Raw genomic sequence first — 25807 nt, forward strand, 5'->3', positions numbered from 1 at the left:
CAGACAGAATGGGGGAAATCGGAGCCAGGGGAGGCAGAGGGACTATAGGGATGTCCAATGTTATGGGTGCAAAAAGACAGGACACATCAGAAGGGACTGCCCAGAGGGAAGGGAAAGGGGGGCCCACGAGAGGGTCCTGTGACTAGGAAGAAGGATCTCCCTGGCACCCTCTGACCCTATTGTGCCATTGAAGTTTGGGAGGAGGACTGTCGACTTCCTCCTGGACTGTGGGGCCACCCACTCAGTGCTCACAGAGGGGTTCAGGGGAACAGAATTGGGGAACAGGAAGGCTCAGGTAGTTGGGGTCTCGGGGAAAGAGGCAGAGCGTTCCTTCATGAAGCCCATGGAGTGTGAAGTGGGGGGGAGGACCTTGTCTCACGAGTTCTTATATATGCCAGAGTGTCCTGTCCCCCTTCTGGGCAGGGATATCCTTTGTAAAATCAGGGCCCAAGTTGCCTTTGGGCCAGAAAAGATCATCCTAGCAGTTCCTGAGGAAGAAGGATGGAGAGCTCAGGCCTTCCTTCTCCATCAGCCCAGTCCAGAGGCTGATCTGATTCCTCTGGCAGTCCTACAGCAGGTGGATCCCATAGTTTGGGCAGATGGGGTCCCGGGAAGGGCTAAGAACATTGCCCCTGTCTCAATCACCCTCAAACCTGACATCACTCCCCCTAGGATCCCTCAGTATAGGATTCCCATGGAGGCTAGGAAAGGCCTCCAGCCCATTATTGATAATTTCTTAAAGCACTCTCTGCTGAGAGAGTGTGCCTCTCCATTCAACTCCCCAGTCCTCCCAGTACGGAAAGGTGATGGTTCTGAATATCGTTTTGTTCAGGACCTGAGGGCCATCAATGCTGTGGTGGTAGACCTGCACCCTGTGGTGCCCAATCCTTACACTTTACTCTCTACTATTCCTCCTTCCTGTTCTTGCTTTACTGTTTTGGGTTTAAAGGATGCCTTTTTCTCGATCCCTATTCACAAGGATAGCCAGGAGATCTTTGCATTCGAGTGGGAGCATGTGGGCACTGCCAGGCGGGTGCAACTTTGCTGGCAGGTTCTGCCCCAAGGCTTCACGTCCAGCCCTACCATCTTCAGCCAAAGCCTCGCCTCTGAATTGGAGAAGTGGCCTGATCGCGACCAAGGGGTCCTGCTGCAGTATATTGACGACCTGCTGCTTTGTTGTGGGGACAAGGATACCTGTGAACGTCTCACCATCAGCCTCCTCAACTTCCTGGGGGAAGCTGGCTTCAAGGTATCCAAAAAGAAGGCCCAGATCTGTAAGGACACTGTGAGGTACCTGGGGTTTGACGTCAGCCAAGGGCAGAGGGCATTGGGACCAGAGAGGAAGGAGGCCATCTGCAGGGTCAAGGAGCCTAGGACGAAGAAACAGCTGAGGGGCTTCTTGGGCATGGCTTCATTTTGTAGAATCTGGGTTCCAGGCTTTGGACTGATTGCCAAGCCCCTGTATGAGGCGACATCGGGGCCAGAGACGTTCCTAGTCTGGTCAGCTGAATGCAGGACAGCCTTTGAAGCCATCAAGAAAGCCCTGATGTCAGCCCCTGCCCTGGGGCTCCCTGACATGACCAAGCCCTTCTTCCTCTATGTCCATGAACGCCAGGGGGTGGCAGCAGGAGTGCTTACCCAGCCACTGGGCAGCACCAAGAGACCAGTTGCCTACTTTTCCAAGCGCCTAGACAACACCAGCCTTGGGTGGCCTGCCTGCCTGAGAGCCGTGGCCGCGACTGCCCTGATTGCTGAGGAGGCCAGGAAGCTGACGTTGGGCCAGCCGACGACCGTCTACGTTCCCCACAGTGTCCTGGCGGTCCTGGATGCCAAGGGGACCAACTGGCTGTCCGCCGGCCGGCTCACGCGCTACCAGGCCCTGCTCATCGACCAAGGAGACCTCACCCTGGCCACCACCAACTGTCTCAACCCTGCCACCCTGATGCCCATCGATCTGGCTGAAGGAGACGACCAGGAGCCCCATGACTGCATTGCCACCATCGAAGAAGTCTACTCCAGCCGCCCTGACCTCAAGGACCAGCCCCTTCCTGATGCTGAGCTTGAGTTCTTCACCGACGGCAGCAGCAGCTGTCATCAGGGCGAAAGGAGAGCCGGGTATGCTGTGGTCACTCTCTGGGACACCATCGAGGCTGAACCACTCCCTCCTGGCACCTCCGCCCAGAAGGCAGAGCTCATCGCCCTCACCAGAGCCCTGGAGCTGGCCGAGGGAAAGACTGCCAACATCTACACGGACTCTAAGTTTGCCTTCCATGTGCTCCACGCTCACGGGGCTATTTGGAAGGAGAGGGGGCTGCTGACAACAGCTGGCAGCCCCGTGAAGCATCAGGCTGAGATACTGAGACTCTTGGAGGCTGTCTGCAAGCCTGCTGCAGTAGCTGTCATCCACTGCAGGGGGCACCAGACCGGGGACCAGGACACAGCTAAGGGGAATCGGAGAGCAGACGCTGCAGCCAAGGCGGCTGCCAATCGAGAGCCCATCTTCCTTGGTGCCTTGATCCCAGACACCACTGTGACCTCTCTCCCTGTGTATGGAGCCATGGATGATGAGTTCGCGAAGGGAGAGGGTCTGAAGCAGGAGGAGGGCTGGTGGAAGGACGACCAAGGCCGTCTGTTGCTGACTGATCCCCTTATGCGTGAAGTGGCCCTGCGCCTCCACAAGAGCACCCATTGGGGCCACGATGCTATGCTGGAGCATCTCAGGACTCTCTTCATCGGCCCTCGCATGGCCCAGCAGTCCATGCTTGTCGTCGGTGTCTCCTCTGTCTTAAGAACAACCCCAAGATCCAGAAGCGGCCAGAAGTGGGGCATCTCAAGCCGGGCCTCCAACCCGGGCAAGTGTGGCAAGTGGACTTCGCAGAGCTGCCCTCTAGCCGGAAGTACAAATATCTGTTAGTGTTTGTGGACTGCTACAGTGGGTGGCCTGAGGCCTTCCCTTGCTACACCTGTGCGGCCAAGGAGGTGAGCCATGCCCTGCTCAATCACATCATCCCCCGTTTCGGATTGCCCATCTGCCTCTCCTCAGATAACGGAGCATCTTTCGTTTCCAAGGTCACCCAGCAGGTCGCCCAGGCTCTCCAGATCCAGTGGAACCTGCATACCAGCTGGCACCCTGAAGCAAGCGGGAAGGTCGAGCGAATGAACCAGACCATCAAAAGGCAATTGGCTAAGATCTGTCAGCAGGCGAGCCTGCCCTGGCCAGATGCTCTCCCACTAGCTCTCACTCGAATCAGGGCTGCTCCTAGGAAGGGCTTGAAGTTGAGTCCTTTTGAGATCCTCTATGGTAGGCCTTTCCCTTCCTCCCGGGTCCCCCTCAAGGCTGAACACTTGCATGAGGTGGGATCCGAGAGCATCAGGGAGAGACTGTCTCTTCTCACTTCTATCCTCTCTTCTATGAATAGGTACCTGCTTTCTCATCTTCCTGTTCCTTTGGATGCTCCTGTCCACAACTTCTCTATCGGTGATTGGGTCCTGGTCCGTACGTACCGACCGGAGGCATTGACCGAAAAGTGGGTCGGGCCCCACCAGATCCTCCTCACCACCCACACTGCGGCTAAGGTAGCGGGTATCCGGTCCTGGGTCCACCATTCCAGGCTGAAGCTCGCCCCAGAGCCACAAGTGGGGACCACTGAGGGAGGAGGTGACGACGAACAGTGGGCTGTAGAGCCAGGGGAGGATCTGCGGCTTCTATTCCGGAGGTTGCCGCCGAAAGACCCTTCGGCTCCTGAGCCCACCGATCCACCCCCTTCCAGAACATCCAGGAGGAGGAGACGACGTGCCTCTGGTCGAGGAGGGCCTCCAAGAGATCCCCACCAAGTTTCAAGCCGATAGCCCCACAGGAAGCCACCTTTTCCGCCTACTTCCGGGTTCAGAAGTTCCACTGACAGCTCCTGACAGCTGTCAAACTCACCACCAGCTGATTTTGACAGGCGCGTTTGAGACATCTCTGCCGCTTTCGCCTCTCCATTGCCCTATCGAGACCGCTGGGAGCTGTCCAGCAATTCAGCACCCTCTGCAAGCAGTAAGTCTATTTGGCCACTAGGGGGAGGAGCTGTCCAACACCTTTCAGCATGATTTTTCCCCTATTATTTTGCCTGCTTTTCCCTTCCCAATGCATGACTTCCAGCCCTGTACTGTATGAGTGGTTGTCAACTAAGATTAATTTTTGGCAACAGTTGGCATACCGAGTCTTAAATGTTTCCGATTTCTGTCTGACTAGTGGGGCCTCAGCCACTGATATCTTCTCTTCCTGCCTAATAGGGGTTCCCGAGCCCCTGGAGATTTTTCGAAATTTTACAGTTTTCCAAAATATCCCATCGAAGGCCATGTCCTATAGAGACATTTCTGTGTGGGGCAGGGCCGTCAGGGAAAGGGAGCCAGGCATGGTGGTCATTAAATTGGCACATCAGCCACATGCCCATCACTGCTTCCAAATCCCCAAGTGTGTGGGGAAGTGCCATGATTTGCCCAAAGAAAATCTTTTAAATTGTTCTTCCGTTGAAGTGCTGCCTTACATGAATGCCCATTTGGTGTTGCCCCCTGGATGGTTCTTCCTGTGCGGGCAGACAGCCTATAGCTACCTCCCAGCCAATTCCACCATTGGGAATTGTGCCTTGGGCAGGCTGTCTATCTTTTTGCCTTCCAAAAGCGATCTGGAGCTGGCACACTCCCTGGATCGAGAGGCTAGGTCCATACAAAACTTGGACCCAAATTGTGATCCCTCTATGGTAATTAAGGGCATTCCTCAATTTGTGGCAGCGGCCCTGTTTACCCCTGGGGTTGCAGCGGCAATGAACTACAGGGCCGTTAAACATCTGGCCTGTGCTCTGGTCAAGAACATCAATTACACCTCACAAGCCTTGGCCTCCATAGCTACTGAGATGCATGAGCTAAGGGAGGCCGTGTTGGACAATCGGGCTGCCATTGATTTTCTTTTGTTGAAGAACCACTACGGCTGTGAGAGTGTGCGACACATGTGTTGCTTTAATTTGACAGACCGGACCCCTGTAGTCAGAAAAGCCATAGAGGGCCTGAATGATTTGGCGGCGGGGATAAAAGAATCAGTAGGCTTTGATCTCGGTTTTCTGACAGATTGGCTTCCTTCGCTAGCATGGCTCAGAAAGGGCTTTCTAGTTTTCCTGGGTCTTGTTGTTCTTTTGCTGGTCTTGAGCTGCTGCTGGTCGCACATTCCCTCTCTGCTCAAAATTTGTCAAAAAAGGGGACGTGCAGATCCGTCTAGGCAGATGGCCATGCTGCCATTAGCGGGCTACCGTGCGTGGGCGGAGGCTGTAGGAGGCCGCCTCCCTCGGCCTCCAGCGCCTCCGAGTGGGGATTTGACAGCTGACGTTGCCGGTAGCCCAGCTTTTACTTTAATTTGAACTGCAGCAGGGAGTTCCGCAGTTCCTGGGCCGAACTTTGAGGCCAGCAGATGGAATGTACCTCAGCCGCCAGCTCCAAGACCAGGAATGCCTGCAAACCTCAGCTAACTTTCCCCTCTCCTTACTTTGTATCGTTCCCTAATAAACCACTTGAAACTTGAAACTTTTTGTCTTTCCGCATGATACTTTTGTATCCCTTCCTGGCTCAGCACTCCATAAATGTTTCCAAAAACTCCTTTCTGGGCTCCGGAGAGCCGTGAGCCCGCGGGGGGCACCTCCAGGTGCTCCCCGGACCCCGAATCTGCGTTCGACCAAAACGCGGATAAGGAAACCGCCATTTCGGACCCCGCTATCCACTAAACATTTAACATGGCGGATCGCCGCCGTTCCAATTTTGCCTTGTTCAGTGACTAATTCTAAGTCTATCTGCCATCCCAGTTTCTCTGTTTTGGGCTGCTCCTCCCGGGAAGAAATTAGGTTTGTTTTAGAACTTCTGCCTTGCAGAGAAACAGCTGATTGTCAAACCGGGGCTCCCCGCTTCTCCGCGGCAGCCCTCGCTCCACGTGGACTCAGGCCGCCTGGGACCTGCAGCAGCCGACCGCAGCGGCCCCGGGGAGGGAGGCCAGATGAGTCCAGGTCTTGGCTGGGAGATGCAGTTCTCCAAAGGACATTGGCCCGCCTGCCACCACTCACAGATTCTTTTACGGACTTTTTCTGCCTTCTCTGACTGACTTGGTGCTCTAGCGCCACGGACTTCCCCTATGAACTCCAAACCAGCCGCTTGAGAAGCATGGCCCCCGCTTGTGGGTGCATGCCCTTGTTGCAAAGGATCATACCTCAGGAACTCTGATGATTGCCTTTATTAATTGCTGTGGGGTCTTCTAATAAACTTTGCGGGGGTGGGGATCTTTCCTATGAAATCTATGAATTATGATAAACTGTAAAGAATGTATGTATGAAATATGTGTAATATGAAATGAAATAAGATGTATCCTCGCCTTCCCCTTCCTTGTCTTTCCCCTCTTGAACTTTACCCTATAAAAGAATATGCGACCAGGGGATTACAGTTAAGGAAATTCAATTTCCTTGGGAGAAACTCCATCCATATTGACATTGCATGGAAAATACTGGCAAATCTGTGGCTTTGTTTTTCAGAGTTCAGACAAACAATAGCCAGAGATTTGATCAGCCAGAAGCCGGAAAAACAGACTGATTGCATCAATTACGGTGTTTGTGCATGCTCCCTTGTGACAAAGGACCCTTTGCCTGCAAGGTTGAAGATCCAGACACCACCCATAGCCACCCTCTTTTGCCTATACACATCTTTTATCAGGACCCAGGAAATCCCTTGTTCCCCCATCCGCCTCCCCTGCTGTGAGGAGACAATAGGTGTTCAATCAGCTGGCGGACGCCTCCCGGGCGTTCCGCCCTCCTGTGCTGTCAAACCAGAGCCCGCCTCCTGGCCGCTGATTGGACAATCTCTAGAGGCGCTCCGAGGGCTCTGATTGGCTCTCTAGAGGCGGCCGCGGCCAGCGATTGGAGAGAGGGTGGGACCAGCGGCCAAGCCTCCTCCCAGCTGTTCCGGAGCCGGCCAATCAGGACGAGGGAAACTGACAGGAGGCGGGCGGGAGATTCAAACCAGGATTTCTTTGTTCTGACTGTATAAATATGCCTGAAAATCACTGTATTGCATGCTTACTTGAGGATTCATCCCTGTAACGCATCCTTTTCAGCTGAATCGCAAAATAAACGCTTCGGTCGCAGATCTCCTCTTCAGCCTTGGTGAGATTGATTTTTCAACGTTTTTGCGTCTTTTTGGATTGGCCTCCGCTGGTCGCTCGCCAAGGTCAGGACCCCATTTGCGGTCCTCTGGGCCTCCCCTCGCTGGGAGAACCCCCCCAAAAGAGCTCGATATCAATAGTGTAATATTATTAGTAATATTGCATATAATAATAATAATAATAATAATAATAATAAATTATGATGATGATGATGATTATATTGTACTAGACGTCCCTTGCCAAGCATTGCTGTGGTCCTGTCTGTATATATGTTCTTTGTGTGTGCATATATGTGTGTTTGCATATATATATATGTGGTTTTGCACATGCATTGTAATGTATTTATTTATTTATTTTTGGCTTTTAAAGTCTCTTCTGCTGTGTTTTTCAGTGTTTTTATGAGTGATGGTCACTTGTTGGCCTGATAGGGGTATTGTGTCCAAATTTGACGTCAATTCGTTGAGTGATTTTTGAGTTATATTAATCCCACAAACGAACATTACATTTTTATTTATATAGAAGATTACATTGTAATATTATAATAATATGTATATACAATATATTATATTGCTAGCTATCCCCTGCCACGTGTTGCTGTGGCCCACTCTGGTAGTCATGGGGGTTCTGTATGGGAGGTTTGGTCCAATTCTGTCATTGGTGGGGTTCAGAATGCTCTGTGATTGTAGGTGAACTACAAATCCCAGGAACTACAACTCCCAAATGTCACGGTCTATTTCCCCCAAACTCCACCAGTATTCACATCTGGGCATATTGAATATTCGTGACTGTAGAGTTTGGTCCAGATCCATCACTGTTTGAGTCCACAGTGCTCTCTGGATGTAGGTGAACTACAACTCCAAAACCAAAGGACACTGCCTACCAAACCCTTCCAGTATTTTCTGTCGGTCATGGGAGAACTGTGTGCCAAGTTTGGTTCAATTCCATCGTTGGTGGGGTTTAGAATAGTCTTTGATTGTAGGTGAATTCTAAATCCCAGCAACTACAACTCCCAAATGACAAAATCAATTTTTTTGAGTGAAGGACATACATTGGGTTGTTAGGTGTCTTGTGTCCAAATTTGGTGTCAATTCGTCCAGTGGTTTTTGAGTTCTGTTAATCCCACAAACGAACATTACATTTTTATTTATATAGATTACATTATAATATTATAATTATATATCTATAATATAATATATTGTATATGTATATACAATATATTATATTAGAATCATAACACAGCAGACAAGATGGAACTGTCTTCCTGGGCCCCACTCTCTTAACCCAGGCAATAGAAACATGGCTATGTTTATGTATGGGGCCTCAAACTGACCTCACAAATTACATAGGGTTTTCTTAGGCAAGAAATACTCGAGTTTCTCCCTTTCAAAGGCAGGCTACAGAACATGTGATGTTCCATCCAAGGACGAAACATGGTTGCCCCTGCTTAGCTTCCTGGATGGTGCGAGCTCTGGGCCTGGAGGGTGTTCCAGGCCTGTCTCAATGCTGGCTGGGAGCGACCCAGAAGCAGCCCCTGGGCCCCAGCAGTAGTCCACCTCTTAAGTACGCATGCGCAGCCTCCCCCCCCCCGTTCCCACAGACGCCGACTCCCCACTGCGCATGCTCACCGATGTTGCGGTGGCCCCTCAGCTCCTCCAGGGCGGCGCGCTCCTTGCGGAAGCTGTAGGCCTCGGAAGCCGGCAGCCCAGCGCCCGGCGGGAGGAAGGCCTTGACGGCGGCCGGAGGGGCGCCGGGGTGGCTGAGGCAGCGAGCCTGGAAGACGGTGGCCGAGGAGCCGCGGCCCAGCGGGGCCTCCACCCGCCACAGCCGGCCCAGCGCCTCCACCACCGCCGCCGCCATGATGCGGGAGGCGGGAAAGGGCAGGGCAGGGCAGGCGCGAGGCGTCACTTCTGCGCGAGCCCTGCCTCAGGAGGGAGGGGAGGGGGAGGGGGAGAAGCCTTCCCTCGCATACACAGTCTAATGCCAGGCATGGGCAAACTTCAGCTCTTCGGGTGTTTTGGACTGCAACTCCCACAATTCTTCACATCCCACCTGTTAGGAATTGTGGACTCTTGTCGGGCCAGGCGTCACCCATACTGTATCTTTGCATTTCATTTTTTCTGCTTAAGCCAGTGGTTCTCAATCTGGAGTCCCCATATGTTTTTGGCCTTCAACTCCCAGAAATCCTAAAAGCTGAACTGGCTGGGATTTCTGGGAGTTGTAGGCCAACAACATCTGGGGACCCCAGGTTGAGAACCAGTGGCTTAAGCACACCAGAGTTCTCAACCTGTGGGTCCCCAGGTGTTTTGGCCTTCAACTCCCAGAAATCCTAATAGCTGGTAAATTGGCTGGGATTTCTGGGAATTGTAGGCCAAAACACCTGGGGACTCACAAGTTGAGAACCACTGCACTAGAGGGGAAAAAAAGCCACTTAAAATCCGGTTTCTGCTGCCTCCAGAATTCTGGGGTTTGTAGTTTAGTAAGGCTGTTAAGGAGCCCCCGGTGGCGCAGTGGGTTAAAGCACTGAGCTGCTGAACTTGTTGACTGAAAGGTCGCAGGTTCAAATCCAGGGAACGGCATGAGCACCCACTGTTAGCCCCAGCTTCTGCCAACCTAGATGTTTTAAAACGTGCAAATGTGAGTAGATCAATAGGTACCGGGTAATAGTATGAAAGCTGGAGCTCTGAGCATTATGCTGTTTCCTCTTCGCTCCTTTGGGAGCACTGTTTGCACAACGCAGAACAGAACACAGATATTATAGAAGGAATGTAAGAATTCTGTAATGGTATACTTACTTTACTTACTTAGGCGATCCCTCGTTGGACAAGTAGGATAGTCTTCCAGGATCAGTATTCTTGTGGATCCGTAGGTGACTGTGGAGCCCTATTCTTGACATGCATCTTCTCCCACAGTGAGAGCATTGGTTTCCAGGTGGAAGGCGGTCCCGGTTGGGATTGGCCTGACATGCCTTCCTCCTGGCACGTTTCTCTCTTTCACCCTCCATTCGTGCCTCTTCAAATTCTGCAGCACTGCTGGTCACAGCTGACCTCCAGCTGGAGCACTCAAGGGCCAGGGTTTCCCATTTCTCCCTGTCTATGCCAGAGTTTTTAAGGTTAGCTTTGAGCCCATCTTTAAATCTTTTTTCCTGTCCACCAACATTCTGTTTTCCGTTCTTGAGTTCAGAGTAGAGCAACTGCTTTGGGAGACGGTGGTCGGGCATCCGGACAACGTGGCCGGTCCAGCGACGTTAATGGTATAACCCTTACCCGAACCCTAAGGCTTACCCTAAATCTAACCCTTAACCCTAATCGTAACCCAAACCCTAATCCTAACTCAAACCCTAAGCCCTAAGGCTAATTCTAACCCTAATACTAACCCATACCCTACCCCAAACCCTAAACCTTACCCTAAACTTAATCTCAACCCTCCCCTCCTTTCTATCCTTCCACCAAATTGAAGTATCTTCCCGCCCTCAGTGTGCCGCTCTCCCCTTCCCTTATTCATAGTCGCCGTTGTGGAATGTGTGTAACACGCGGCAGTTCCAGACCCAGCTATCATACTATCACCAGGTACCGCTCCAGCGGGAAGGTAATGGCGCGCCTTGCAGTCATGCCAGGCACATGACCTAGGAGGTGTCTACAGACAATGCTGGCTCTTCGGATTAGAAATGGAAATGAGCACTACACCCCAGAGTCTGACACGCCTGGACTTAATGCCAGGGGAAAACCTTTACCTTTACCTAAGGCTCCTACCTAAACAACAAACCCCAGAATTTTGCAGGAGGCAGAAACCGGATTTTAAGTGAATTTTTTCTCTCTAGTGTGATGAAGTACTTAAGCAGAAAAAATGAAATGCAAAGATATAGTATAGGTGACAACTGGCCCGACAAGTCACCAAGGGAAAGGGAGATTTGTATTGATGGAGGAAGCTAGTTACAGAAGCTAGCTATTTTATACTGTTTATTTTGTTATTTTATATATTTTGTTATGATGTATTTTTGCTGTTTTGTGTCTAATTATGTTGTATTATTTTGGGCTTGGCCTCATGTTAGCCACCCCGAGTCCCCTTTGGGGAGATGGTGGCGAGTTATAAATAAAGATTATTATTATTATTATTATTATTATTATTATTATTATTATTATTATTTCTAGGCCATCTAAGGAGAAAGTGAGGAGAAACCATTTTTAGACCGTTTGCTGAAGCCCAGTCTGCCTTTCTTCCTTCACATAGAAGCAGGTAGCCCCCCCTTCCATATTAGGATGGATATGAATTCCCTTATAGTGGCACTAGTGAGTATGCTGTATTTAGAAATTAGATAATTATGCAGTGCATGAATGCTATCAGCAGTAAAAAGTAGGCAAGGCTTCTGTGCCATTATAATAATGCTAACAGCCAAATAAACACATTTTAACAAACAAATATGGATAAATATTTCCATTTGAATGGTTGCAAATATTTGCAGAACTCCTTATGGCTGACTTACATTTTTTGGTGCAGAATTTTAGATAGTTTTCGGAAGACTGAAATAATAGTTTATAATGAGGGAAATGAAGTGTACAAGGCAACATTGGGGTTTCAATTCAAGAGTTTTCCCATCCCAAAGTGGAAATGACATGTACTGAAGTCTTTTATAGGCAAGTAAAACAACTCTTATTTAACCTACGTGTATGTGTGCCTTCAGGTTGCCTAATGACTAATGGTTGCTTGTTCTCATTGATTCCTATGGTGTCTTAGTATTTTTTTTAAAATACTGAATACCGTACATCAAAGCAGTAACTTCAGAAATTCAGAAATATATCCAACTTGGCTGGTGGGGGCAGGACACTGGCCTTAATATATTAACGGTTCCTAACATCCAGTCAGATAAACTATTCTGCATTATAGTAAAGGTCTTGGGACACCTTAAAAACTAAGGAGTTATATTTGACATAAGCATTTGTAAAGTGTATCATCACTTCATCAGATATATCTGACCTGAGTTTGTTGAAAAAAGGATACAATTCTCAATTACTTCCTGAAATCACAATAAGAGTTACTTCCACAACATATTGTTGCTTTGCTTAGTGTCTGTTGCATCTGATAAAATAGGTAGCACTCTACAAAATCTGCCAAATAACATAATTTTTAAGATGATACACGACTCTTAGTTGTTCTTAAACAGACTAAGCTATTTTCTCTCTCCTCTAAACAATCAATAGACTTGGTGTGTAATGTCACATTGAAGCCAACAACTTTCACAATGTAACTATTTTTATTAGGTAATTCAACAAGAAATCCTTAACAAATGTAGATTAGAGAAGTAAAGCACAGGTTTCCTACCTGTAACTGTCATACAAATGGGTTGATTTGTGCTTGCACAGAGCATCTTAAGAACCTTCTAGAATTCTATAGATTTTTGGTGATAACCTCACACACCTAGTTGGTATATAATAGCAAATACCCGTTCTATGGCTGTCAAAGCAGCAGCCGTTAACACTAGAGGTGGCATGACTAAAAATGGGGAGGATAGGCAGGGTTGTTTGATTTTACAGATGACCACTCAGAGAAACACACTTATAGATAAGTAACCTGTTCTTCTTTGCGGTCTCTGTGCATTACACAAATGGGTGATTAGCAATCTTCTAACTGTAGTTGGTGTATGTCAGGCTACACAGGAAAGCAACACAGCCTTCCAGAGGCAGTGTCAAGGATTTTGAGTCCACATAATAGTGGGATACAAATTCCAGAGGCTGATTTAGTTGTAGCTTTATCTTTTAAGATGGTAGTAGATTAGGCCACTGCTCTCATGGAGAGTGATCAAATATCCTGGGAAAGTAGTCTGACCACAAATTCACAGGGCAGCCTGATGGTCAACAGTCTCTGTGAGGAGACTGAAACAACAAGTCTTTTGGGAAGCTCTGGAAAGATCTGATGTTTTGAGGTTCTGTTTGTGTAGAAGGCAAGAGCTTTCCTCTAACATCCAACAAATAGAGCTTCTTTTCCAGGTTGACTGAAGAGTCTTGGGAAAGGACAGGAAGAATTATGCTGATCGACACAGTAGGCCAATACTACCTTAGTGAGAAGGAGATGTCAGGCCTTAGGACAACTGTCTCAATGGAACACCATGGAGGGTTCATTGTTCCAGAAGGCTTCTAGTTCACTGGAACACCTGGCTTATATCATTGCTATAAGGTGACGTTCCAAGTCAGGTGTCAAAAACTGCAGGTTGCCAGTGGTTTGAAATGCTGTCTTCAAAAATTGGGAAAGGACCAACTCAAGTCTCCAGCTTGGAACAACAATATTGGAGGATGGTGGTTCCGTAGCCCTGTAGAAAAACCTTAACTAATGGGACAGTAAAACAAAGTTTTCTAAGTTTTATGAAAATGGCAAGAAATGGCAGCTAAGTACAAACTAGTTTGTTAGCTAAGTGCTAACAAACTACCCGTCCAAGGGAGAGACAAGAAACTCCCAACACATTCCACATATAAGCTGATTAAGAGGGTGTTTGATAACTGAGGTCGATGTTTTGTGAGCTGCCATGACAATCTGTCTCATTGAGATCAAGAGGGGTATCAATCTCATATACTCCAACTTGTAAGCCGGAGGAAGTTGAGATCAGGAAGTTGAACTCAAAATATATTTATAGAATTCTGGGAGATTCAGGGGATGCTCTGCGCCCACAGAGATTCATCTGTTTATGTGATTCACAGGGACCAGAAAGACAAAAAGCCCAGTTTGTTTGCATGTTCGTTTATTTATTTTGAAGGAAATATTTGAGGCACTAGTTTTGTTGCAATTTCTAAATTTAAAAAATGGTATGGAACTTGTCTTAATTTTTTGTAGAACAGACTGTAAAAAAAGGTAAGAGGAAGCATTCTGAATAATACCACAATCTAGTCTGTTCTCAAAATAGTCAGCTGTTTGTCCTTATGTAAAACCCATAGAAAATATAGCATCTTCTTGTCTTGTGCTCTCCAGTAACTGATACCGCCAGTGAGACTGCCAGAAGTACTACAGGGAATAGAGAGTTATCATGACTAGTAGCCACTGAAGGCCTTAATTTCAATGAATATAGTAAACACAAGGTATGCATACAATATATGTCTGTCAAGACCCAATGTTTAAATCCTGCAATTCTTTGGGCCTTTGATATTGTTATGTATGACACATCTGGCCATTGCCTTGCTGAAACAGTTTCACAGGCTATCCATTCATTTCCGGATACAAGTCAAACTACTGGCCCTTCGCACCAAGATCCAGGTTATCGGAAAGTCCACATTTCCCCTGTCAGTTTTATGATCCACAGGAGAAGCCTTTCACCTATTCCCATCACCATTACAGGCTTGATTGGAGAAGACATGAGAAAGAACTTTCTCTGTGGCTTCTCCCATCCATCCAAATGCCCGGCTCCCACCCTGCTTTCCTTTGCAAACAGGCAAATAGCTTACTTGCGTAAGCAGGCTTTTAATGTGTAAGGAGGGAAGTTTATTGGATTGTGTATGTATACATACACATGCATTCACACACATTTGTATGTCTTTTAAATGCTTTTATACTGTTCGATATGGGGATATTAATTGTAACACTATTGTTAAAGATTTTTACATTGATTGGGAACGGCCTAAGGTGTCAATTGGAAGAAAAGTGTCATACTAATGAAATGAAATGAAAAACCTGACTCTATAACTGTCTCTAATAGCTCAAGAACCAAAATGTATACTTCAACCAAAGTAGACATTGTATTAAGAATTACAGTCCTGCATGGAGGAGCTGGATGACTAGCCCAGTCCTGTATTGTGTTCTTACATAAGGGGTTGATTCCAGTGGGATTCCTTAAGTTTAAATACACTGAAGAATGAGCTCTCATTTTCCTTTTTGAGATAGGCTCTAATGTAGAGATGTCAAACTTGTGACCCTCCAGATATTTGGGCCTCCAACTCTCAGAAGCCCTTACCAGCTTGTCCAATGGCCAGGAATTCTGAGAGCTGAAGTCCAAGCTGAACACCTGGAGGGCAATAAGTTTGACACCACTGCCCTAATGCAGGGGTCCTCAAACGTTTTAAACAGAGGGCCAGGTCACAGTCCCTTAAACTGTTGGAGGGCCGGATTATAATTTGAAAAAAAACATGAGTGAATTCCTATACACACTGCACATATCTTATTTGTAGTGCAAAAACACTTTAAAACAATACAATAATTAAAATGAAGAACAATTTTAACAAATATAAATGTATTAGTATTTCAGTTAGAAGTGTGAAACTGCTTTTGGCTGATGAGATAGGTTTGTTGTTGTTGTTGTTGTTGTTGTTGTTGTGTGCTTTCAAGTCATTTCAGACTTAGGTTGACCCTGAGTGAGGACCGGTAAATGACCTTGGAGGGCCGTATTCAGTCCCCAGGCCTTAGTTTGAGGACCCCTGCCTAATGCATCTTAAAATGCAATGGTAGTAATATGAATGGCCAGCATGTCCCTAGGATAGAAGCAATAATCATCGGGAAAGCTTAATCTTTTACTGAATTTGTGCTTAACATCAAGCTACTAAGAGTACAGCTAAATAGATTTACTTCCAATAATTAATTCTCAATTACTTTTTACATTTTTTTTGCTGAGGAATATACTTCGATTATTTGATATGACTATCTGGAATTCAATTATAATTTATTTCAGTTGCTGATCAATAATGTGCAATTTTATTTGGGATTTCACAATACTAGAATGCAGTGGAATGCCAGGGTGGTTTTCAAATTCTCATCCTCCACACCTTCCTCACTTCCCAAAGCAGCCATTGTTCTCCTACTCCTACAAACTGTCCAGAATCAGGTATCACACCATCAGTTCATATAGGGATGCTGCTAATATTCAGTTCCCACCCCAGTGAACTAAAAGTGTTCCTTCAGTAGCTATACAATGCAGAGAAGTATCAGTGGCAGTGGTGACCAAGTAGCCTTTCAGGGAAGCTTGAGTGGAACTCAGCCTACCTCTCCTTACTAAAGAACAGTCAGAATGCTTCCACAAAATCCAGAGTTATCTGGAAATCAATTTGCAAACTACTGAGGTCTGGACTCAAACGAGCTCCATCCGTTTAAAATCTCTGTATTTAATACATATTTATGAATTTAAAAAATAGACATCTAGAAAAACAGTATTAGCTAAAGGGAGTCAGATAACGAGTAAAAATCAACAATGAGTGTGCAGTTTGTGGAATAGTTTTAGTAGTTTGGGTGATTGTTTTAGATGTAGTTGAATTAGATGTAGTAGTTTTAGTGTTGTATATTATGAAGATCTCTTTTCTTTGTATTGTTTAGGTTCTTTCTATTTTTCCCAGTATTTCTGAATATAAAATAACTAAAATTTCCTTTAGAAGAAATGTCTTTTTAAGCAGATTCTCAGCTGAGGTCACTATTTGGAAATAACTGGAGCACCTGCCATGACTGTATTGCTGGAGCGTACTAAAAATTGAAGTGCTCCTATGCAAGGAGGTTGACACTATAAAACTGGCATTTCCAGACAATATTATTTAATATGTATGCCATCATCCTAAATGTGCTCATGCACAAGTCGGAGAGAAAGGTCCTTTTGACTATCTTCCAGTCTTGCTTTAGAAGAAATGTGAGAAAATATCAGCCACCACATACCCAATCAGTGAAGAGATTACAGGGAACAGGTTAATGGCAACACACCCTGCTCACATGAAGTGCTCTAGGATCAAAATATCTAGTGCTGAATCTGGGTAGCAAATGTAAGCTTTTAAGACCAGTACCAACAACGTCTAGAAAAGTTATGAGTTGGATTGGTAAGGGAGCAATGCTAGCAAGACTCTATTTCCTGGAAGCCATTAGCATCGCATTGGAGCAGGATGCTACTCAGTCTAGATTTCGCTTCATTTTAGTATTTATTGCTATACTTAATGAGAGTAAGTTCTGCATGGAGGATTATCTGGAAGCTGGTCTTTGGATATGGAAGACAGGTTCTGTATCTCCAGGTACAAATGAACAATAGGCCAAATATGGTTTCACAAGTGCCTTTGGGAGGAGTGTAAGCAGGGGTGGCCTTTTGCTTCTCAAACCAAGACATTTGTTCATAAAGAGGAATTAAAGTGCTATCATGTCAGATCTTCCACAAAGTTGCAGCAAAACAGAATTATCGTTAGTCAAGGCAACACTGAAGGGAACAGATTACTGATCTCATAATTGGGGTCTCACTCTTTGAGGGTGAGAGCACTCTGGGTCGTCAATCATTAAACAAAGTGTTGTGATCAGAACTGAGAATGGAAGGACTGATGTGAAATGTTCCAAAAACATAGGAGCATGTGCCTGCTGTTCACACGGGATAGATACTGTGCATGTGTATGTTGGCAAACATGCACAATTGTGAACCGTATCTTTGCTGAGACTGATTCCCATACAGTCTGTATCCACGGCCTGATGCCATACTTACAAAAGCAGGCCATCCCACATCAACTGGCCTTCCCTGATGCACGTAAGGATGTCCAGCTGCTAGAAAAAGTGCTTGATTTTCTCCTAAGATGCTTCCTACCCTATGTTTGCAGAACAGCACGTTACCTTCAGAGAATATGGTTTCCGTTCTGTTATCTGGCTCAGTATATCTTATAAAAGAACAAATACAATAACAGACCTATAGAACTATACAACTAAAGCACACTTACAGTAGCTAGTGAAAGAAGGCAATTCTACTCAAAAGACATCAAATCTAGCCTGTCATCTTCACTTTCTAGAGCAGAAGACTCTGGCTTTGAGGACTTCATGCCCATTTGCAACTGGCATTCAGAAATGTTCTTGTCATCACTTGAGTTGAGTCCATGAGTTGAGTCCACATCATTTTGGAAAGCAGAAGAGGATATTTTGTAAGCGGTGCTCACTTTGGGCTCCAGATTTTCCTTCTGAGTGAGATCAAGCACACCAAATGCCTTACAAGGACCAGTACTAATATCCTCTAGTGTCAATGAACTAGTTTCTCTCCGGTCCCCCTTTGTCCTGTTAGGTTGGTATGAAGATTCCTGATTTTCTTCAGAAAAGGAGTCTTCCATGCTACCTACCAACGGTTGAGAAGCAATCAGCATATCTTGAGTGGTCTTCAGCACTCTTGGGATGCGCTTTTTGGTAATCGGTGGAGGTGAGTTCAGCCGGGGAATGGAGTCATTTAGTGTCTGCCTACAATCACAATAAATATAGTTAAAGAAAAGATTCTCTCAAAACTGTGTGTTGCCAGATCCTTCACAAAGGATGACTAGGAACCAACACAGATTTCTAGCTCTTGGCATTATCAGCATCTTAGAGAGTGCAAAAATCTGCTTTTGCCTGATAAGAAATGCCTGTCACTTCAAATGCAGCTCAAATATAAAGTCGTCTGGAAAAAAAAGTGAGTTGCAGCAACCATTTCTTCTAGGATTGCACAACACAGAGGTGGCTATGATCCTTTTTTACTCCATTGCTGGAGGTTTAGCACAACTGGTAAATCATCAGCAATTATAAGATCTATCAACCAAAAGGTTGCAAGTTCGAAGCCCTGAGTTGGCATGAGCTATCAACTGTCAGCCTAGCTTATTGTTTACCTAAGCAATTCAAAAACAGCTTTAGCTGTGATTAGAGAAATTAGGTACCACTAAAAGTGGTGAAGGTGTTTTATGACACCATAAAGAAAAAGATCAGAAAATGTAGGGCAACCAAAAGGAAAGAGGAAGTCCTGACAGCTCTTCGTCATAGAGGATAGAGCGACAGCACCCCCTGGACTCAAGCCAAACTTTCCATAGCACCAAAAACAGCTGGCTACTGTTTCGAAACAAACAACTTCCTTCTGTTGTCTGTCTATGGATTGTCTATACAAAGCAGCATTGAATGTTTGCCATGTATGTGTAGTGTGATCCGCCATGAGTCCCCTTCGGGGTGAGAAGGCGGAATATAAATAAATAATGACTTGCTAAATCAGGAAAAACCCCTTTTCCTTATTAATCTGTTGAGGTGTGATATGTTCTGGTGTGCTGGCTGGGTCTCCTGACCTAAGCAGCCTTTTCTATTATCCTGCCGTAACAGAAGAAAGAGAAGAAAGTCGGCAAAACAAGAGACAAGAGGAAGAGGAGGAGGCCAACCATGTTCTTGCTGTGGCATATATGAGTTGGGAAACCTACAAAGAGTTGTTGCCAAGAAGGCCCATGATGCCACTTACCCCTCTGAATTGCCTTGGCCTTCCTGTAGCATATGCGCACAGGAGAGTGCTGCCCCTGCACTCTCGTTGACCTCTGTTACCCCCATGTTGGTATGGTTGGCAGGTTCTTTCCTGTGCAGAAAGTCATTGACTTTTGCACCCACAGTCTTTCCAAAATTCTTGAGGGGCTGGCTTCCTGGGAAAGACTGGGAGTGCAGGGATGCAGGTTTAGTGACTGGCGGCTTTAGCACAGGGCTCGTGTTGGCATTCTCAAACATGCTTTGGTCAACTGCAAGAAAAGAAAACAAAACACCTACATGATTGGGGCAAGTTACAGGCATTGTTTACCTTGGCAGATGATCCAGAACAGGTGAAATCCAGTAACATTAATATGACTAAATGAAATAGTGGAAAAGAAGTCCCATTCATTTCCATAGATCACCTCTAACTCAGGGTAATGCTGAAATTCACTAAGAACAACATTGTCGGTTGCCATATTTTGGCTCCATCTACACTGCTATATAATTCAGTTTCATGGCAGTGTAGATGAGGCCATAGATTGCAGGATCTGGGAGATAGGTCTGGCTTACTAGATTTTGCTCTTTAATGAAAAGAATAAGCTCACTTGCGCTGATTAGCAGTTCAGTCTTTCGTTAACACTAGCAATGGGACTTGACCCGAAGGCAGCAGGATAGATGTGCCAGATGAAGGACAGACCATCTGGCACATCTATTTCTGTCCTCCAACAGGTTGTTGTCACCTCCCATAGACTCCCCCCTACTTCGTCTTTCTCTTGACAATGACCTCTGGCCCTAATTTTTATCTGTGCACTCAGATAATCTCCATTTGATTTCCTAGCTGTTCTACAGATTTACTCTGCTTATAGTATTACTTTTGAATTCTAATTTAAGTAGGAGAGTTTATAAAATGAATTATGGAGTTTATAAAATGAATTACGGTATTATGGAGTTTATAAAATGAATTATGAAATTGTGGTGTCTGCTGCACTTTTCAGTTCCTTCCAATCTATATAAATAAAAATGTAGTATGTATTGTCGAAGGCTTTCATGGCCGGAATCACTGGGTTGTTGTAGGTTTTTTCGGGCTATATGGCCATGGTCTAGAGGTATTCTCTCCTGACGTTTCGCCTGCATCTATGGCAAGCATCCTCAGAGGTAGTGAGGTCTGTTGGAACTAGGAAAAAGGGTTTATATATCTGTGGAATCAAGGTGGTCAGCTGAAACATTCACACCTAGCTCCAGCAGACAAGAGTCCTTTGTCTCACCCTGGTCATTCCACAGATATATAAACCCTTTTTCCTAGTTCCAACAGACCTCACTACCTCTGGGGATGCTTGCCATAGATGCAGGCAAAACTTCAGGAGAGAATGCCTGTAGACCATCGCCATATAGCCCGAAAAAACCTACAACAACCCACTAAAAATGTAGTGTTTCTTTGTGGGGTTAATCTAACTCAAAAACCACGGGACAAATTGACAGCAAATTTGGACACAATACACCTGTCAGGCCAACGAGTTACCATCACTCATAAAATAAAACCTGAAAAACAGAGCAGAAGAGACTTTAAAAGCAAAAAAACCCAAAAAATTACATTGCAGCACATGCGCAAAACCACATATATATATGCAAACACACAAATATACCCATAGGTAAAGGTAATGGTTTTCCCCTGACATTAAGTCCAGTTGTGTCCGACTCCGGGGGTTGGTGCTCATCTCCATATGTGTATATAATAATAATATAATAGCAATAAACTTTATTTATACCCCGCCACCATCTCCCCAACGGGGAGTTGGAGCGGTTTACATGGGGTCAAGCCCGAACAACAAACTACAATATAACAATACAAATTGCAGTAAAATAACCAACATAACATTAAAATGTAAAACATCAAAACATATAAAACAATATACACAGAACATAGGAACCAAACATGACAGAGAGCGGGCCGCATGTACATAAAATGTGTATATATGTTTTATGTGTGTATATGTGTATATACACATATACACAAATATATACACACCTATACACACACAAAACACATACACAGACATATACAGCAACGCGTGGCAGGGAACAGCTAGTATGTTATATATTCCTTCGAATGTACATTGAAAATACACTACAATAAAACAGTCAGAAGTTGCTATAGCAGCAATTGTTTTATCAAGGTTGTTTTTGTGTATGGCCCACAGATGTGTTCATTTGATCTTGTGTGAAGAAATATCCATTTTTATCAGTCCAGAATCTCCTACTACTCATGGTTACAGAATTCTGGCTTAACCTTAACAAAGCTAAACAGTCTGAAGTACAGTAACATTTCCCCAATCTTTCCTCAACAAAACCGTTTTTGTTGCCTTCTCTGCAGCTTCTCCATCTCTACATTATCCTTTTTGAAGTGCTATGACAAAACCTATATTAAATACATTTACGTATGGTTGTACCGTAAATATGTTATGGTGCTGGAATTTTTATCTATTTTTAATTTTTTTCTAACTAAGTCTGACATGGAATTTGCCTTTTCTTCCCCCCAGCATCTGCTTGATGAGTCCACATTTTGTTCAAATATCAAGATCCTTTTTCGGTCAGTCAACATTACATCAGACCAACCAGCATAGAGATGACACTGAGATTTTTTGACACTTCACACTTGCATAAGCTGTTTCTCAAGTTTAAACTGATCTTTCAGAAACTTTTCTAATCCCTTTTTATTTTAATCCCCTTGACTACCAGCAAATTTGACTGCGACACTATTCGCTGTCAGATTTATGAACAAGTTTTTTCCCATGTCAGGATCAACTTGAGAAACTGCAAGTAACTTCTGGTGTGAGAGAATTCTGGCTGTCTGCAAGGATGTTGCCCAGGGGATGACCGGATGTTTGATGTTTTATCATCCTTGTGGGAAGCTTGTCTCATGTCCCCGCATGGGGAGCTGGAGCTGACAGGGAGCTCATCCGCGCTCTCCCCGGATTCGAACCTCTGACCTGTCGATCTTCAGTCCTGCTGGCACAAGGGTTTTATCCACTGCGCCACCGGAACAAGTGAGAAAGCAGCAGTCCCAACAGATACTTTTGTAAGAATTCAATTCCATTGTTTTCTATTCTAATCAGTTTCCAATCTGAAAGAAGACTTCGCCCATTAACTGCCATGATTGTTCAGCAGTACTTGACAGACTTATTATAAATCAAAGCAAACATAATTCCTGGGAAAGGACTAAGAAACAGTTAATTATTAATATGCTTTAAAGTGCTAATTCAATTATGTGTGAACAGTAAGAAAAGCAACCTGTCTTTGTTAGGAATTTAATGCCAAGCCAGTGACAGAGACAAGAGTCTCTCAGCCTGTTATCCCTTCTTTGCCCAAATTAGAGGGGGGGGGGGGGGGGGGAAGCAGCCCTCCCTCCTTCCTCACCTCTTTTTTGTGATTGATTTTATTATGTTACTAGCCGTCCCCTGCTACGCGTTGCTGTGGCCCACATGGGGATTCTGTGTGGGAGGTTTGGCCCAATTTTATCGTTGGTGGGGTTCAGAATGCTCTGTGATTGTAGGTGAACTATAAATCCCAGCAACTAAAACTCCTGAATGTAAAGATTCTATTTTCCCCAAACTCTACCAGTGTTCACATTTGGGCATATTGAGTATTCATGTAGAGTTTGGTCCAGTTCTGTCATTGTTTGAGTTCACAGTGATCTCTGGATATAGGTGAACTACAACTCCAAAGGACACTGCCCACCAAACCCTTCCAGTATTTTTTGCTGGTCATGGGCGTTCTGTGTGCCAAGTTTGATTCAATTCCATTGTTGGTTGGGTTCAGAATGCTCTTTGGTTGTAGGTGAACTATAAATCCCAGCAACTACAACTCCCAAATGACAAAATCAATTTTTTGAGTGAAGGACATACATTGGGTTGTTAGGTGTCTTGTGTCCAAATTTGGTGCCAATTCGTCCAGTGGTTTTTGAGTTCTGTTAATCCCACAAACGAACATTACATTTTTATTTATATAGATTTTGCGTTGTCTATTTTATTTTGTTACATTATGTATTTTGTTATGTTTAATTTTCTTTTGTTTTGTATCTTCTTTTGTTGGAATAATTTTTTGGCTCGGCCTTATGTCAGCCGCCCTGAGTCCCCATTGGGGAGATGATGATTACTATTATTATTTATTTACTCCTGAATCGCAATAACGCAATAAAATTTCTATATACCAACAAGGTCTGAACAATGGATTTTTGTGTGTGTCAGAAGCGACTTGAGAAACTGCAAGTCACTCCAGGTGTGAGAGAATTGGCCGTCTGCAGGGACGTTGCCCAAGGGATGCCTGGATGTTATACCATCCTGTGGGAGACTTTTCTCATGTCCCTGCATGGGAAGCTGGAGCTGACAAATGGAGAGCTCACCCCATCTCATGGATTCGAACTGCTGACCTTCAGGTCAGCAGTTCAGCTGGCACAATTGTTTAACCCATTGCGCCATCGTGGCTCCTTGAACAATGGATGAGTGATCAGAAAAGAGGGTGATTATGGCAGGTGCTCAATTGCAAGTGCTGACTGCTGTTCTTGGTTTTGGGAAAGTGTTTTCCATACTAGGGATTATTAGGAAAGGGAGTAAAGGCAAAACTTTCAGTATGACGATGTCTGTTGATAAATATATTTTTCAGGTACTAAATCTGGAATATGGTGCGCAGTTCTGGCTGACTCATTACAGAAGGATTTTGTGGAGCTTGAGTATGTGTGGGAAGGAACGGCCAACAAAATTATGAACTGAAAGAGATGGGCAAAATTTTTACAATTATGCCTTATGCAGAAGGAGTAGACAGATATCTATATAAATAAAAATGTAATGTTCATTTGTAGGATTAACATAACTCAAAAACTACTGGACGAATTGACACCAAATTTGAACACAATACACCTATCAGGCCAACGAGTTATCACTCATAAAAACACAAAAACACAGCAGAAGAGACTTAAAAATCAACAAACAAAAATACATTACAATGCATGCGCAAACACACATATACACACACATATATATATACACACAAAACACATATACACTGACTGGGCCACAGCAACGTGTGGCAGGTGACGGCTAGTTTGTCATATTTTCTCATAACACTAACACCCAGGATCAGGAAATAAATTGATTCAAAATTACAAAAATACTTCTTTAGATGAAAGCCCAATTAATTAATGGAACCTGTTACTACAGTAAATGGTAATAATAGCTGACTTTGATGGATTGAAATCCAATTAATTAATGGAATCTGTTACTACAAGATGCGGTAACGATCACTGACTTTGATGGATTGAAATCCAATTAGTTAATGGAATCTGTTACCACAAGATGTGGTAACAGATTGACTTTGATGGAGTGAAAGCAATTAGACAGATTTAGAGAGGTCATACAGGGACATCAAGATTTTGTGTCTGCCAAGATTAAAGAAACTTCGAGGTTGATAAGCAGTATTCCTCCAAATTCCAGTTATTGGGATTACAAAGAACAAGAGAGGGTGCTGTAACTCTTGTTTGCAGAAACACCACAAGTGGTCACTGCTGGAAATGGGATACTGGATAAATTGGTATGGATTAGGAGGGATCTTAGATTTTCCTATTGTAATTTAAGGGCCAGTTTGGCTCATGCTTTTTCTCCAGATGCTTTCCATTTTGTCAGATCTACATTTTCATGTATTCTGTGTCCATAGAATCAATCAACCACAGACTGAAAATATTTGGAGAAAATATCCCCAAACAAGCCTTTGTTTTTCTGGGCACTGAGTGAGCACTATGCCGTATCACTTGTTTCAGGTTCTCTGAGGCACTTGTTTGAGTTGCTTGCCTTTTTATATATGGGAAAGGTGTCCAACTTGTGACCCTCCAGGTGTTTTGGGCTCCAACTCCCAAAAGCCCTAGCAAGCTTGTCAAATGGTCAAGAATTCTGGGAGCCGAAGTGCAAAACATCTAAAAGGTCACAAGTTAGACACCACTGATATAAGGGATGCCATTTTACTATGTCAGTGTATATAATGGGACTTGAGCATCCACTGATTTTGGTATCCACAGGAGTCCGGAAACCAAACCCTAGAGCAGTGGTTCTCAACCTGTTGGGTCTCCAGATGTTTTTTCCTACAACTCCCAGAAATCCCAGCCAGTTTACCAGCTGTTAGGATTTCTGGGAGTTGAAGGCCAAAGCATCTGGGGACCCACAGGTTGAGAACTATTGCCCTAGAGCAGGGGTCCTCAAACTAAGGCCCGGGAGCCCTCGAACGTCATTTACCCGGCCCTCGCTCAGGGTCAACCTAAGTCTGAAATGACTTGAAAGCACACCACCACCACCACTACAACAATCCTATCTTATCCACCAAAAGCAGGTCCACACTTCCCATTGAAATACTAATAATTTTATATCTGTTAAAATTGTTTTTCATTTTAATTATTGTATTGTTTTAAAGTGTTTTTTGCACTACAAATAA

General features: G+C 44.9%; 2 protein-coding genes across 4 annotated transcripts in view; both read right to left on the minus strand.

The window, feature by feature from the left end:
- Positions 1-9075, minus strand: part of UHMK1 (U2AF homology motif kinase 1) — a 31333-nt gene extending 22258 nt beyond the window's left edge. Inside the window, exon 1 of the mRNA XM_060774339.2 lies at positions 8803-9075. Coding sequence (XP_060630322.2) covers positions 8803-9034 — 232 coding nt within the window. The 5' untranslated portion in view covers positions 9035-9075. The remainder of the gene's footprint in view (positions 1-8802) is intronic.
- A 4812-nt stretch (positions 9076-13887) lies between these two features.
- LOC132774322 (carboxyl-terminal PDZ ligand of neuronal nitric oxide synthase protein-like) overlaps positions 13888-25807 on the minus strand; it is an 81162-nt gene continuing 69242 nt past the window's right edge. For all 3 annotated transcript variants that reach the window (XM_060774336.2, XM_060774335.2, XM_060774337.2), the window contains 2 exons: positions 19335-19602; positions 13888-18322 (listed from right to left, as the gene is read on the minus strand). In XM_060774336.2, coding sequence (XP_060630319.2) covers positions 17842-18322; positions 19335-19602 — 749 coding nt within the window. In that variant the 3' untranslated portion in view covers positions 13888-17841. The remainder of the gene's footprint in view (positions 18323-19334; positions 19603-25807) is intronic.

This window comes from Anolis sagrei, chromosome 4 (assembly GCF_037176765.1).
Source record: "Anolis sagrei isolate rAnoSag1 chromosome 4, rAnoSag1.mat, whole genome shotgun sequence".
Lineage (NCBI taxonomy): Eukaryota > Metazoa > Chordata > Lepidosauria > Squamata > Dactyloidae > Anolis > Anolis sagrei.